This window comes from Entelurus aequoreus, linkage group LG23 (genome assembly GCF_033978785.1).
Source record: "Entelurus aequoreus isolate RoL-2023_Sb linkage group LG23, RoL_Eaeq_v1.1, whole genome shotgun sequence".
Taxonomy (NCBI): Eukaryota; Metazoa; Chordata; class Actinopteri; order Syngnathiformes; family Syngnathidae; genus Entelurus; species Entelurus aequoreus.
Genome location: NC_084753.1, coordinates 7,032,291 through 7,049,790, shown reverse-complemented (window position 1 = coordinate 7,049,790; position 17,500 = coordinate 7,032,291). Strand labels below are relative to the sequence as shown.

At 37.0% G+C, this 17,500-nt stretch overlaps 1 protein-coding gene across 3 annotated transcripts in view; it reads left to right on the top strand.

Annotated features, from left to right (window-relative positions):
• Positions 1-17,500, top strand: part of LOC133641080 (synaptotagmin-14-like) — a 96,204-nt gene that overhangs the window by 2,144 nt on the left and 76,560 nt on the right. For all 3 annotated transcript variants that reach the window (XM_062034917.1, XM_062034916.1, XM_062034918.1), the window contains exons 2-3: positions 2,489-2,562; positions 14,561-14,608. In XM_062034917.1, the coding sequence (XP_061890901.1) occupies positions 2,550-2,562; positions 14,561-14,608 (61 nt within the window). In that variant the 5' untranslated portion in view covers positions 2,489-2,549. The remainder of the gene's footprint in view (positions 1-2,488; positions 2,563-14,560; positions 14,609-17,500) is intronic.

Here is a 17,500-nt window from a genome sequence, read left to right as displayed (position 1 = left end):
CATGTTTTGGACACTCGGGTGAAGAGAGGGGTGGAGCTTTCTACCGATCACCACCTCGTGGTGACTTGGCTGCGATGGTGGGGGAGGATGCCGGACAGACCTGGCAGGCCCAAACGCATTGTGAGGGTCTGCTGGGAACATCTGGCAGAGTCTCTTGTCAGAGAGAGTTTCAATTCCCGGAAGAACTTTGAACATGTCACGAAGGAGGTGCTGGACATTGAGTCCGAATGGACCATGTTCCACGCCTCTATTGTCGAGGCGGCTGATTGGAGCTTTGGCCGCAAGGTAGTTGGTGCCTGTCGTGGCGGTAATCCTAGAACCCGTTGGTGGACACTGGCGGTGAGGGATGCCGTCAAGCTGAAGAAGGAGTCCCATCGGGTTCTTTTGGCTCATAGGACTCCTGAGGCAGCGGACAGGTACCGACAGGCCAAGCGGTGTGCGGCTTCAGCGGTGGCAGAGACAAAAACTCGGACATTGGAGGAGTTCGGGAAGGCCATGGAAAACGACTTCCGGACGGCTTCGAAACGATTCTGGACCACCATCCACCGCCTCAGGAAGGGGAAGCAGTTCACTATCAACATCGTGTATGGTGAGGATGGTGTTCTGCTGACCTCGACTGCGGATGTTGTGGATCGGTGGAGGGAATACTACGAAGACCTCCTCAATCCCACCAACACGTCTTCCTATGAGGAAGCAGTGCCTGGGGAATCTGTGGTGGGGTCTCCTATTTCTGGGGCTGAGGTAGTTAAAAAGCTCCTCGGTGGCAAGGCCCCGGGGGTGGATGAGACCCGCCCAGAGTTCCTTAAGGCTCTGGATGCTGTTGGGCTGTCTTGGTTGACAAGACTCTGCAGCATCACGTGGACATCGGGGGCGGTACCTCTGGATTAGCAGACCGGGGTGGTGGTTCCTCTCTTTAAGAAGGGGAACCGGAGGGTGTGTTCCAACTATCGTGGGATTACACTCCTCAGCATTCTCGGTAAGGTCTATTCAGGTGTACTGGAGAGGAGGCTACGCCGCATAGTCGAACCTCGGATTCAGGAGGAACAGTGTGGTTTTCGTCCTGGTCGTGGAACTGTGGACCAGCTCTATACTCTCGGCAGGGTCCTTGAGGGTGCATGGGAGTTTGCCCAACCAGTCTACATGTGCTTTGTGAACTTGGAGAAGGCATTCGACCGTGTTCCTTGGGAAGTCCTGTGGAGAGTGCTCAGAGAGTATGGGGTATCGGACTGTCTGATTGTGGCGGTCCGCTCCCTATTCGATCAGTGTCAGAGCTTGGTCCGCATTGCCGGCAGTAAGTCGGACACGTTTCCAGTGAGGGTTGGACTCCGCCAAGGCCGCCCTTTGTCACCCATTCTGTTCATAACTTTTATGGACAGAATTTCTAGGCGCAGTCAAGGCGTTGAGGGGATCCGGTTTGGTGGCTGCAGGATTATGTCTCTGCTTTTTGCAGATGATGTGGTCCTGATGGCTTCATCTGGCCAGGATCTTCAGCTCTCACTGGATCGGTTCGCAGCCGAGTGTGAAGCGACTGGGATGAGAATCAGCACCTCCAAGTCCGAGTCCATGGTTCTCGCCCGGAAAAGGGTGGAGTGCCATCTCCGGGTTGGGGAGGAGACCCTGCCCCAAGTGGAGGAGTTCAAGTACCTAGGAGTCTTGTTCACGAATGAGGGAAGAGTGGATCGTGAGATCGACAGGCGGATCGGTGCGGCGTCTTCAGTAATGCGGACGCTGTATCGATCCGTTGTGGTGAAGAAGGAGCTGAGCCGGAAGGCAAAGCTCTCAATTTACCAATCGATCTACGTTCCCATCCTCACCTATGGTCATGAGCTTTGGGTTATGACCGAAAGGACAAGATCACGGGTACAGGCGGCCGAAATGAGTTTCCTCCGCCGGGTGGCGGGGCTCTCCCTTAGAGATAGGGTGAGAAGCTCTGTCAACCGGGGGGAGCCGCTGCTTCTCCACATGGAGAGGAGCCAGATGAGATGGTTCGGGCATCTGGTCAGGATGCCACCCGAACACCTCCCTAGGGAGAAGTGTAGGCCACGTCCAACCGGTAGGAGGCCACGGGAAAGACCCAGGACACGTTGGGAAGACTATGTCTCCCGGCTGGCCTGGGAATGCCTCGGGATCCCCCGGGAAGAGCTGGATGAAGTGGCTGGGGAGAGGGAAGTCTGCGCTTCCCTGCTTAGGCTGCTTCCCCCGCGACTCGACCTCGGATAAGCGGAAGAAGATGGATGGATGGATGGAATTTTTAATTATTATTTCAATACAACTCATTTACAACCGTTTTTAATTATTTTATAAAAGACCATTTTAATTATTATTTTATAAACGCCTATTTTTGATTATTATTTTGTAAACGACCATTTTTTATTATTATTTTATAAACGACCATTTTTAATTATTATTTTATAAGCGACCGTTTTTAATTATTATTTGATAATCAATGGATGGAAGCCCCCTCTGACCCCCCCGCTCTGACTTGCAGTGGTCCGCCCCTCCCCCCCCTTCTTCCCCACACCTGGTGGTAGGATCCAAACACAAACAACATGGCGGCTGATGGTAAGTCGCCTCTCTCTTCCTTTACATTTACACTCCACTCCCGTGACAATGACGCGCGTGTGTGTGGACATGGTTGTGTTTAAATTGTCACGTTTGAAGGCGGTAGAAGTTCTATTTCGCTCATTTAGTGTGAGATTGTGACTGACTTAGTTGGTGCTGAAGGAGACAGTTCTCCCTTTGACTTGAAACACTCATGTTGTTTATTTGAATATTTGTCACTAAAACACTCATGTTGTTTATTTGAATATTTGTCACTAAAACACTCATGTTGTTTATTTGAATATTTGTCACTTAAACACTCATGTTGTTTATTTTAATATTTGTCACTAAAACACTCATGTTGTTTATTTTAATATTTGTCACTAAAACACTCATGTTGTTTATTTTAATATTTGTCACTAAAACACTCATTTTGTTTATTTTAATATTTGTCACTAAAACACTCATGTTGTTTATTTTAATATTTGTCACTAAAACACTCATGTTGTTTATTTTAATATTTGTCACTAAAACACTCATGTTGTTTATTTTAATATTTGTCACTAAAACACTCATTTTGTTTATTTTAATATTTGTCACTAAAACACTCATGTTGTTTATTTTAATATTTGTCACTAAAACACTCATGTTGTTTATTTTAATATTTGTCACTAAAACACTCATGTTGTTTATTTTAATATTTGTCACTAAAACACTCATGTTGTTTATTTTAATATTTGTCACTAAAACACTCATTTTGTTTATTTTAATATTTGTCACTAAAACACTCATGTTGTTTATTTTAATATTTGTCACTAAAACACTCATGTTGTTTATTTTAATATTTGTCAATAAAACACTCATTTTGTTTATTTTAATATTTGTCACTAAAACACTCATGTTGTTTATTTTAATATTTGTCACTAAAACACTCATGTTGTTTATTTTAATATTTGTCAATAAAACACTCATTTTGTTTATTTTAATATTTGTCACTAAAACACTCATGTTGTTTATTTTAATATTTGTCACTAAAACACTCATGTTGTTTATTTTAATATTTGTCACTAAAACACTCATTTTGTTTATTTTAATATTTGTCACTAAAACACTCATGTTGTTTATTTTAATATTTGTCACTAAAACACTCATGTTGTTTATTTTAATATTTGTCACTAAAACACTCATGTTGTTTATTTTAATATTTGTCACTAAAACACTCATTTTGTTTATTTTAATATTTGTCACTAAAACACTCATGTTGTTTATTTTAATATTTGTCACTAAAACACTCATGTTGTTTATTTTAATATTTGTCAATAAAACACTCATTTTGTTTATTTTAATATTTGTCACTAAAACACTCATGTTGTTTATTTTAATATTTGTCACTAAAACACTCATGTTGTTTATTTTAATATTTGTCAATAAAACACTCATTTTGTTTATTTTAATATTTGTCACTAAAACACTCATGTTGTTTATTTTAATATTTGTCACTAAAACACTCATGTTGTTTATTTTAATATTTGTCACTAAAACACTCATTTTGTTTATTTTAATATTTGTCACTAAAACACTCATGTTGTTTATTTTAATATTTGTCACTAAAACACTCATTTTGTTTATTTTAATATTTGTCACTAAAACACTCATGTTGTTTATTTTAATATTTGTCACTAAAACACTCATGTTGTTTATTTTAATATTTGTCAATAAAACACTCATTTTGTTTATTTTAATATTTGTATGTTTGTCACTAAAACACTCATGTTGTTTATTTTAATATTTGTCACTAAAACACTCATGTTGTTTATTTTAATATTTTTCAATAAAACACTCATTTTGTTTATTTTAATATTTGTCACTAAAACACTCATGTTGTTTATTTTAATATTTGTCACTAAAACACTCATGTTGTTTATTTTAATATTTGTCAATAAAACACTCATTTTGTTTATTTTAATATTTGTCACTAAAACACTCATGTTGTTTATTTTAATATTTGTCACTAAAACACTCATGTTGTTTATTTTAATATTTGTCACTAAAACACTCATTTTGTTTATTTTAATATTTGTCACTAAAACACTCATGTTGTTTATTTTAATATTCGTCACTAAAACACTCATGTTGTTTATTTTAATATTTGTCAATAAAACACTCATTTTGTTTATTTTAATATTTGTATGTTTGTCACTAAAACACTCATATTGTTTATTTTAATATTTGTCACTAAAACACTCATGTTGTTTCTTTTAATATTTGTCACTATTACACTCATTTTGTTTATTTTAATATTTGTATGTTTGTCACTAAAACACTCATTTTGTTTATTTTAATATTTGTATGTTTGTCACTAAAACACTCATGTTGTTTATTTTAATATGTGTATGTTTGTCACTAAAACACTCATGTTGTTTATTTTAATATTTGTCACTAAAACACTCATGTTGTTTATTTTAATATTTGTCAATAAAACACTCATTTTGTTTATTTTAATATTTGTCACTAAAACACTCATGTTGTTTTTTTTAATATTTGTCAATAAAACACTCATTTTGTTTATTTTAATATTTGTATGTTTGTCACTAAAACACTCATGTTGTTTATTTTAATATTTGTCAATAAAACACTCATTTTGTTTATTTTAATATTTTTATGTTTGTCACTAAAACACTCATGTTGTTTATTTTAATATTTGTCACTAAAACACTCATGTTGTTTATTTTAATATTTGTCAATAAAACACTCATTTTGTTTATTTTAATATTTGTATGTTTGTCACTAAAACACTCATGTTGTTTATTTTAATATTTGTCAATAAAACACTCATTTTGTTTATTTTAATATTTGTATGTTTGTCACTAAAACACTCATGTTGTTTCTTTTAATATTTGTCACTATTACACTCATTTTGTTTATTTTAATATTTGTATGTTTGTCACTAAAACACTCATTTTGTTTATTTTAATATTTGTATGTTTGTCACTAAAACACTCATGTTGTTTATTTTAATATGTGTATGTTTGTCACTAAAACACTCATGTTGTTTATTTTAATATTTGTCACTAAAACACTCATGTTGTTTATTTTAATACTTTTCAATAAAACACTCATGTTGTTTATTTTAATATTTGTCACTAAAACACTCATGTTGTTTATTTTAATATTTTTATGTTTGTCACTAAAACACTCATGTTGTTTATTTTAATATTTGTCACTAAAACACTCATGTTGTTTATTTTAATATTTGTCACTAAAACACTCATGTTGTTTATTTTAATATTTGTATGTTTGTCACTAAAACACTCATGTTGTTTATTTTAATATTTGTATGTTTGTCACTAAAACACTCATGTTGTTTATTTTAATATTTGTATGTTTGTCACTAAAACATTCATGTTGTTTATTTTAATATTTGTCACTAAAACACTCATGTTGTTTATTTTAATATTTGTATGTTTGTCACTAAAACACTCATGTTGTTTATTTTAATATTTCTATGTTTGTCACTAAAACACTCATGTTGTTTATTTTAATATTTGTAACTAAAACACTCATGTTGTTTATTTTAATATTTGTATGTTTGTAACTCAAACACTCATGTTTGTTGTTTATTTCATATAATACACACTTTTATATATATATATATATATATATATATATATATATATATATATATATATATATATATATATATATATATATATAAAAAGTGTGTATGTGTACATATGTATATGTGTGTGCATATATACAGTATATATATACATATACAGATATATATAAATGTATAAATACATATACATACATATATACACATAAAGGGGACCACAAAAAATGTCATTATTGTCTTTATTGTAACAAAAAATGTTAGTGTACATGAAACATATGTTTATTATTGTCATTTAGTCCTTAAATAAAATAGTCAACATACTAGACAACTTGTCTTTTAGTAGTAAGTAAACAAACAAAGACTCCTAATTAGTCTGCTGATGTATGCAGTAACATATTGTGTCATTTATACACCTATTATTTTGTACACTTTATGAGGGACAAACTGTAAAAATTTTTTATTAATCTACTTGTTCATTTACTGTTAATATCGGCTTATTTTCTCTTTTAACATGTTCTATCTACACTTCTGTTAAAATGTAATAATCACTTATTCTTCTCTTCTTTGATACTTGACATTAGTTTTGGATGATACCACACATTTAGGTATCGATCCGATACCAAGTAGTTACAGGATCATACATTGCTCATATTCAAAGTCCTCATGTGTCCAGGGACGTATTTACTGACTTTATAAACATAATATACATTGTAAGATTTTGTGACAATAAAAAATATCGATGTAATCGTAATAGTATCGACTAGATACGCTCTTGTACTTGGTATCATTACAGTGGATGTCAGGTGTAGATCCACCCATGGCATTTGTTTACATTGTGACGCCGGTGAACTATTGTATCCTCCTACGCTGTGTAGTGAAGCATGTTTAGCTATTCCTCGTCCTCCAGTGATAATGCTACATGTAAGTAATGTACTTTATTTGTCGCCATGGAGACAAGGATTTGTGATTTTAGAAGTAGCAGCTCTTCCTGAGGGTGTTTCAGTGTTATAACTTCACCTTTATCTTTACTTTTTACACCAAAATGCGTCCATTCTCCCTTTTCTGTCTACACACTGTGTCTGCTTGTAAGTACTCTGTGTGTGTGCGCTGCCCAACATGCTCCTCTGCTCATAAAACCAGCAATGTCACCACGTGACGGCGCGACGTCATGCCCGGGAAGCGGTACTTTTCAAACAGAGTATAGTACCGTTTTTGATTCATTAGTACCGCGATACGATACCAGTACCAGTATACTGTAAAATCCTTAAACAAAGTCAGCACTGCTGTAGATTTAAAAATCTTTTACTATATCTCATTCGTCTTTGCTTCTGGTGAACACCACACAAAAATGTGTAAGCAACGCCCATTTTCGGTTTTGTGGACTTGAATCATTTGTATTTATCCATCTGCTAGAGTCAGCCAGAGACCCAGACGGCACGAGGCAAGTAGAGAGCGTCTCTTTATAGAAACTGGGACAGTATAGAAAAAACTGGGACAGTATAGAAAAAAAAAATATGTCAGACGTTGCATTCTTTTTTTGGTGCGCAGTACCTGGTAATAGAAAGACTGCTACACTTCCCTGAAGAAGAGAGGGCATTATTGCACCCTTCCCATGCTTTAAAAGTAGTATTCTCTATTATGATTTTAGTATATATCTGATAGTATATATCTGTATCATGAATCAGTTGAAGTGGACCCCGACTTAAACAAGTTGAAAAACTTATTGGGGTGTTACCATTTAGTGGTCAATTGTAGGGAATATAGAACTAAACGGACTTACTTCTGTTGATGGTCATTCGGTGTTGACTCTGGGTGTGACCATGCCCTCACTGCACGACCAGACACCATATTGGCTTCACTAAAACCAGGTCAGATATTTGGAAATGACATCTAATGAAACAAAACAATGACTAGTTGTTGTTAGATCCACTATGGACTGGACTCTTACAATATTATGTTAGATCCACTATGGACTGGACTCTCTCACTATTATGTTAGATCCACTATGGACTGGACTCTCTCACTATTATGTTAGATCCACTATGGACTGGACTCTCTCACTATTATGTTAGGTCCACTATGGACTGGACTCTTACAATATTATGTTAGATCCACTGTGGACTGGACTCTTACAATATTATGTTAGATCCACTGTGGACTGGACTCTTACAATATTATGTTAGATCCACTATGGACTGGACTCTCACACTATTATGTTAGATCCACTATGGACTGGACTCTCACTATTATGTTAGATCCACTATGGACTGGACTCTTACAATATTATGTTAGATCCACTATGGACTGGACTCTCACACTATTATGTTAGATCCACTATGGACTGGACTCTCACTATTATTTTAGATCCACTATGGACTGGACTCTTACAATATTATGTTAGATCCACTATGGACTGGACTCTTACAATATTATGTTAGATCCACTATGGACTGGACTCTCACACTATTATGTTAGATCCACTATGGACTGGACTCTCACTATTATTTTAGATCCACTATGGACTGGACTCTTACAATATTATGTTAGATCCACTATGGACTGGACTCTCACACTATTATGTTAGATCCACTATGGACTGGACTCTCGCACGATTATGTTAGATCCACTGTGGACTGGACTCTCACTATTATGTTAGATCCACTATGGACTGGACTCTCTCACTATTATGTTAGATCCACTATGGACTGGACTCTCACACTATTATGTTAGATCCACTATGGACTGGACTCTCACTATTATGTTAGATCCACTATGGACTGGACTCTCACACTATTATGTTAGATCCACTATGGACTGGACTCTCACTATTATGTTAGATCCACTATGGACTGGACTCTCACACTATTATGTTAGATCCACTATGGACTGGACTCTCACTATTATGTTAGATCCACTATGGACTGGACTCTCACACTATTATGTTAGATCCACTATGGACTGGACTCTCTCACTATTATGTTAGATCCACTATGGACTGGACTCTCTCACTATTATGTTAGATTCTCTATGGACTGGACTCTTACAATATTATGTTAGATCCACTATGGACTGGACTCTCTCACTATTATGTTAGATTCTCTATGGACTCATTTTCATGGATTTGTGTACTTGTTAAACACAGTGAAAATATGTATAGTACTCAGAGTGTTTGAAGGTCATTGTGTGGACTCTTGCATGTTCTCTCCCCGTGCATGTGTGGGTTCTCTCCAGGTATTTTGGCTTCCTCCCACATCTCTAAAACATGCTTGTTAGGTAGGTAGGAGAGTCAAATGTGTCCGTAAGTATGAATGTGAGCGTGTCTACAATACACAATGTGTCCTGTGCTGGACTGCTGACTCTCTCTCACCAAAGCCAGCTAATTAGGATGCAGTGAGTAGTAGTACCAGTTTCAAATTAGGAAGATGGAAACACCCATTTTATAAACCATGCATGTTCCAGTGGTCATTAGTTTTGCCACAATCAAGGGTACGTATGTAAGTAGGCGTAATGCGCTGTTGACAACATTGATTGACTTCATCATAGGGCTGACACTTATGTAAGAGTTTAAGATACCCAACTGCTTGTGTGGCTGTGGATGCGCCATGGTCTGAGCCCTTTAGAGCAGGTGCTGTTGAGACCCCAGGTAGTTAGTTTGTCGTGGCCTGGTTACAGGCAGACACTGACCAGTTTTGTTCAGTGAAGCCATTGTACGAAAATTGAGACGTATTTCTGTGGAAATGTTCGCTTCAAACCAAATCCTACTAAAACCAGGGTTTATGGAAAGAGAGGTACTACTGTATGTGTATCTATATTGTACAACCCCATCCTGTCATAGTATTCTACACCAAAAATCATCTGTTATTATTATATTATTATACATACATACAAACCCCGTTTCCATATGAGTTGGGAAATTGTGTTAGATGTAAATATAAACGGAATACATCAACATGGATTCATAGTAAAAGAGTGCGGGTACTAGACTGGCCTGCCTGTAGTCCAGACCTGTCTCCCATTGAAAGTGTGTGGCGCATTATGAAGCCTAAAATACCACAACGGAGACCCCCGGACTGTTGAACAACTTAAGCCAGGGGTGGGCAATTAATTTTTACCGGGGGCCGCATGAGCAACCCGAGCACTGCTGGAGGGCCACATCGACAATATTTCAATAAAATTTTGCTCAATATTATTTTTGATATATACCGTTAGATAAATAATAATAATAATAATAATACTTTCATTTAACCTAACTTAACTTTATACCAAAAGCACTGCTTTGGAAATCATTTGTACCCCTTTCAGAGATCACATTTAGTTCCACTTAAACATCCTCATGTTGCACAATGAAATGTAAGCATAAGATGAAGTGTGCATTCCTGTAACTTTCTCTAGTAATAGCATTCCATGATTAATATAAATAAATTAACATTAATAATAAATGACAGTAAAATAAGCACACATATGACTGGTGTTTGAGTTGTCCGACTTTTTGTGTGGCCATAAACGCACCAGTGGTTTAGTGGTATGCGTGTTGGTGACAGATGACAAGTTGGTTTTGGCCTGGTTTGTACGGCAGAAAATGACTAGTTTTTCGAGATAGAAGTGTTTTACTCATGTTTTTGGTGTGCAAACGTCTGCAGATCCCACATTTCTCATCCAATTTGAATCGTTCCAACATCCACACACTGCACTTACTCTGGACCTTGAAGCCAGCACGTTTCCAGGTCCCAAAAATTCCCTAATTAACCGGATTTTCCAGGAATTTTCCCCGCCCAATGAAAATGAATGGCCAATATACAAACCTCTTTATACCCCACATTTTTCAAACCATTGGAACCATTTCAACATCCCCACACTCCTCTCATCCTGGACATCCAAGCAGTTCAGTTCCACTCACGCCTATAGAGCATTCACATCTACCAGAACTGCCAATTCTAGTTTGCAATGTTTTCTTTTTCTGCAGTAAATTATTTAGGCGTTAAGTAATCAGTTTTGTGATGTAACGAACTGACTTGTCTCCTCAAAATGCATTAGAAATATATCTGACAAGTGTGAGTGTTAAATGAAGGAACATGGGGAGCTTCCTCCCACACACAGCTGGACAACAGTACAGTATTATGAGCCTTTCAGTCTTGCCATCTAGTGTCTGTGCCTGGCTCACCACCAGATAGGATGAATTTATATCTAAAAATAATATTTGCTAAGGATAGAGAAGAAGCTACATATGGACAAACACACATGTCAGAGGAAGAATATTGTACACCTCGAGGTTACATTAAGACTGTGCCATAAAAACCATGCCATATATATATATATGTATATATATATATATGCATGCGTACCAATGTTCCCTCTAAGGTGCAATTTCGCACTGCTCAAGCGTCCTCTGCGCACGGCAAATCTATGCCACGCACAAAATCAAATAAAAAAATAAGCGCATAACAATTTTTGGCACACGGACACGACAGAGAAAACAGTTTTCATCATCATTGTTCAACGCTTTGAGGACATGAATTTCATCCATCACTTTACTGAGCAAAACTCTTTATTGTCGGCCATAAACACATCACCAAAACATTAGTAAAAAAAATGATATCTAGCAAAACTGGTCATTTTCTGCAGTAAAAACCAGACCAAAAGCAACTTTGTCATATCAACAGCAGCCGCTCGCTCTTTCTCGCTTGCGCCAACACATGCACATATGGCACTTAGCCAGTGATGCGTTTACAGCCACACAAAAAGTCGGACAACTCCAACACCACACATAAAGTGTCATTCCAGGTTGTTACACTATGATTTACCAATCAAATGTGTGCTTATTCTAGTGTCATTTATTAGGAATCTTAATTGATAAATATTAATCATGAAATGCTGTTAGTATATTAAATAAATACTAATAAAAATATATTTTTTACAAACAGGAAGTTGCAGGAATGTACACATGATCCCCTGCTTACATCTCATTGTGCAACATGTGAATGTTTTAATGGGAACTAAATGCAATGTCTGAAAGGGGTACAAACTATTTCCAAAGCAGGACCTCCACCCAGACAAACAATACAAGTACACAGTTCATGAAAAACAATATTTGTTGTTATTGTCATTGTAAGTGGGCCTAAACACTTATATTAGAAATGAAAATGACTGCTGTCATTTGATTATAATAATAAGATAATGTTGTCTGTCTATCTGTGTTGGCCCTGCGATGAGGTGGGGACTTGTCCAGGGTGTACCCCGCCTTCCGTCCAAATGCAGCTGAGATAGGCTCCAGCTGCATTCGAGTGGCCAAAAAGTTCAATTTTGGTCTCATCACTCCAAATTACTTTGTTCCAGAAGTTTTGAGGCTTGTCTCTGTGCTGTTTGGCGTAATGTAAGCGGGACACTTTGTGACATTTACGCAGAAATGGCTTTCTTCTGGCGACTCGACCATGCAGCCCATTTTTCTTCAAGTGCCTCCTTATTGTGCATCTTGAAACAGCCACACCACAATTTTTCAGAGAGTCCTGTATTTCAGCTGAAGTTATTTGTGGATTTTTCTTTGCATCTCGAACAATTTTCCTGGCTGTTGTGGCTGAAATCTTTGCTGGTCTACCTGAATCCCTCATTTTCCACTTCTTAATCAGCGTTTGAACACTGCTGATTGGCATTCTCAATTCCTTGGATATCTTTTTATACCCCTTTCCTGTTTTATGCAGTTCAATTACCTTTTCTCGCAGATCCTTTGACAATTATTTTGCCTGCCCCATGACTCAGAATCCAGAAACATGTGTGCAGCACTGGATGAAAGATGCAATGGTCTGTCAGAAGTCCAGAAACTCACTGAGCTTTTATACACACACATTAATTACAAACAAACATGTCAGGGTGAGGATTGGAACCTTGATTAGCCATTCAATCCTGTTGGTGTCAACTTTTGTGCATGTTATCAGATCAAAGTCACTGGGGTATGTAAACTTTTGATCAGGGTCGTTTGGGTTCTTTCTTTTGTCATTTTGATTTAAAAAGAGTAAACACAGTTGTTTGCCAAAAAATAGCTTCACACAACCATTAAGCATGAGTGGAAGAAAGGTTGTTGTGTTATCATTCATATTCTCTGAAGAATGGCCAAGAAATCATAAATTCTCCCAGGGTATGTCAACTTATGAGCACAACTGTATATATATTAATTTATTCATCGATTCGTTGGAACTATGCTATGCGCATGCGCGGAGGCTTTTTTTTTCTTTCTGTGTTATTATTGGTGTATGCTGCACCCCCAATGTCCACAACATGGTGCCAGTATGCTTGTTTTTTTTTCAATAAAATACTGGAAAGGATAGAAATGCAGTTTGTCTCCTTTATCCGATTATTAACCGATTAATCGAAGTAATAATCGACAGATTAATCGATTATCAAATTAATCGTTAGTTGCAGCCCTAGTATATATACATATATACATATATATATATATATATATACATGTATATATATATATATATATATATATATATATATATATATATATATATATATATACACACACACATATGTATATGTATATGTCATCGAGTAATTTGCCTAATTTTCTACGATGATATGATTTTCTTTAAAAAGGCTCAAAAAATGTATACATACATTTAAAACAAATTGGTTTGCCATATTTTCAATTGTTGCTGTTTTTTGTAAAAGGTGTTTACAGACTTTTAATGACTTTTCAAAATTTGAAACAACTAGCAACAAATCTAGTGTTGTTATAGAATGTAGTCGTGTTAGATACTCTACTACAACGTCCCTGACTAAAGAGGCTGAAGCGAGCATGTTGATCTCCTTGGACTTTCTCTTTTTAAAAGCCGCCACTGTCTTCTTAGTATTTGCACATTTTGTAGATGGCTGTCCGCGCGACTATATTGGTGATATATATATATAGATAAAAAAATCACGTCTACATCACAGACATGCTGACAACGCTCCGGACAATGGCGTGCGTTTTGTTTACATCCGATTTCGGTAACGCTGTTTTCGGTGGTCAAGTTTTCGGCACATCACCTGTCAATAGTGCGCAAATAATAGGCTATATGTATCAATTCATACTGTAATACTAACCTTACTGTTTTATGTGCCTGTAGTTTAGATTTGTAGTTCAGTTTTTCCCATGTTTACAAACACGCCGTCCGTGCCTGAGAGGTGATTGGCGGAGAATGAGGAACTGTTGAAATTGTGCAGTTGTTCGTTATCATAAGATTGGTAATGAAAGTTAAAAATAGCATTGTGTGATTTCTTCTGGGGGCTACAATATAAATAAATGACTTTAATTCATTAGCAAGTAAAAAAAACAAATCCTCCTAGGTCCCTTTGAACATGCAGTGTGTGTATCCATGGTGTTGTCTAGCGTTCCCTCATCATGGAAATGCATTGTCTCTCCAGGTGGCGAGCGTAGCTGTGGAGTACATGAGTTGATCTGCGTGAGAAAAGGTAGGGGCAGAGGGGCACCTCTCACACCACCCTGTTCATTGTCACCAATGTGATCGTACATGTTTTTATGCACGTGTTGTTTTTAGAGGTGGCAAAAGTCATCGATGCGTCGCGATTAGAACGTGGGCGATTCATGAATCGATTATTTACGTATGTTAAAGTAATACAGACGGTTCTAAAATGCGACATTATTGCTGTTGTTCTCTAAACCAGAGATTGTCAAACTGTGGTACGCCAAAGAATCACTTGATTAAAGTACGCTGTTTTATTTTCCTGTATTTACACAGTGTTACTGTTCAGACTGTGTAATGTTACAGTAGATCCAAATATTAGATGTACTGGTTAAACAAAACTTGATTTTATTGAATAATTAGGGCGACTACGCTACTATATTTTAAATAAAAAAACTTCTGAAACTAGGGATGTCCGATAATGGCTTTTTTGCCGATATCCGATATTCCGATATTGTCCAACTCTTAATTACCGATTCCGATATCAAGCGATACCTATATATATACAGTGGTGGAAATAACACATTATTATGCCTAATTTTGTTGTGATGCCCCGCTGGATGCATTAAACAATGTAACAAGGTTTTACCAAATAAATCAACTCAAGTTATGGTAAAAAATGCCAACATGGCACTGCCATATTTATTATTGAAGTCACAAAGTGCATTATTTTTTTAAACATGCCTCAAAACAGCAGCTTGGAATTTGGGACATGCTCTCCCTGAGAGAGCATGAGGAGGTTGAGGTGGGCAGGGTTGAGGGGGGGCGGGGCTAGGGGGTAGCGGGGGGGTGTATATTGTAGCGTCCCGGAAGAGTTAGTGCTGCAAAGGGTTCTGGGTATTTGTTCTGTTGTGTTTATGTTGTGTTACGTTGCGGATGTTCTCCCGAAATGTGTTTTGTCATTCTTGTTGGGTGTGGGTTCACAGTGTGGCGCATATTTGTAACAGTGTTAAAGTTGTTTATACAGCTACCCTCAGTGTGACCTGTATGGCTGTTGACCAAGTATGGCTTGCATTCACTTGTGTGTGTGAAAAGCCGTATATGTTATGTGACTGGGCCGGCACGCAAAGGCAGTGCCTTTAAGGTTTATTGTGTACTTCTCCCTACGTCCGTGTACACAGCGGCGTTTTAAAAAGTCATAAATTGTACTTTTTGAAACCGATACGAATAAATTTGAAACCGATACGGATAATTTCCGATATTACATTTTAAAGCATTTATCGGCAATCCGATATTATCGGACATCCCTATCTGAAACTGCAGTGTTTCCCACACATTCATTTATTTGTGGCGGCCCGCCACGAAAGAATTACGTCCGCCACAAATTTTTTTTTTTTTTTGTCCTGTCCAGCTTCTCAGGCAAATCATATAGTTGATGTAGATGCCCATATAGGCTGTTCAGATTTACTTTACAAAAGAGAAGTGTAGGATACTTCTCTTGTTGCCTTATTTGTATTTGACCACTACTGTTTTCTGTTTATTTGTTACTGACTGTGGCAGGACACCTCTGCCTCTGTTTCACTTTATGTTGCTGGTAAATAATATGGTTGTAGTAGTAGGCTAAAGTTAAATTATTTAGTATGCACTAATTAAAGGGGCAGAGCTTTAAGAGACATTTTAGCTTTTATATTTTATAAGATATATTTTTTGTAAGAACCACAATTATTAAATATATTTCAGTGAATAACTTATTGTTCAAATCTGTATATAAATATGTACATAAAGTGTTGTAATTATATTGTAAAATGGATGGATGGACGTTTAAAACAAAACGGTTATTATTAATTAGTAAGTATACATTTTTTGAGCCTTTTTAGAGAAAATCATATCATTGTAGTAAATTATGCAAATTACTCGATGATGTCATGGTGACCACGCCCATAGCCACGCCCCCACCGCCACAGGTATCTTGGCAGTTTATGGGAAACACTGAACTGCTTCTTGGCTCCAGCAGCCTTCGTCGCTTTGGGGACTTTCAACCTCACGGTCTTGCTGAGCGGTCGACACTCTCTGACGGTGACGTCCCTAAACCATGGTGACAGATGCACGGATGAAAGCTGAATATCACAACCTGATATCGGACATGTTTGACATTCTAAAAATGTGTACGGGATTGTACGGTGCTTGTATAGTATCGCGGTACTATTGAATCAAAAGCGGTACTATACTCAGTTTGAAAAGTACCGCTTCCCGGGCATGTCGTCACGTGGTGTCATTGCTGGTTTGACTGGCAGAGGAGCATGTTGGGCAGCGCACACACACAGAGTACTTACAAGCAAACACAGTATGTAGACAGAAAAGGGAGAATGGACGCATTTTGGTGTAGAAAGTCAAGATAAAGGAGAAGGTATAACACTGAAACACCCTCAGGTAGAGCTGCTTTAAGACATGGCTAGCTAGCTATTAGTTAACATCCATCCACAGTGTTTTAGCTACTTCTAAATCACAAATTCTTGTCTCTATGGCGACAAATAAAGTAAGTTTCTTACCTATATTATTATCACTGGAGGACGAGGAATAGCTAAACATGCTTCACTACACACCGTAGGAGGATACAATAGCTCACCGGCCTCACAATGTAAACAAATGCCATGGGTGGATCTACACCTGACATCCACTGTAATGATACCAAGTACAAGAGTGTATCTGGGTCGATACTACGATCGTCACAAAATCTTTTTTCATTAAAAAAAAAAAAATTCATTTAATGTTTATAAAGTCAGTAAATATGTCCCTGGACACATGAGGACTTTGAACATGACCAATGTATGATCCTGTAACTACTTGGTATCGGATCCATACCTAAATGTGTGGTATCATCCAAAACTAATGTAAAGTGTCAAACAAGAGAAGAATAAGTGATTATTACATTTTAACAGAA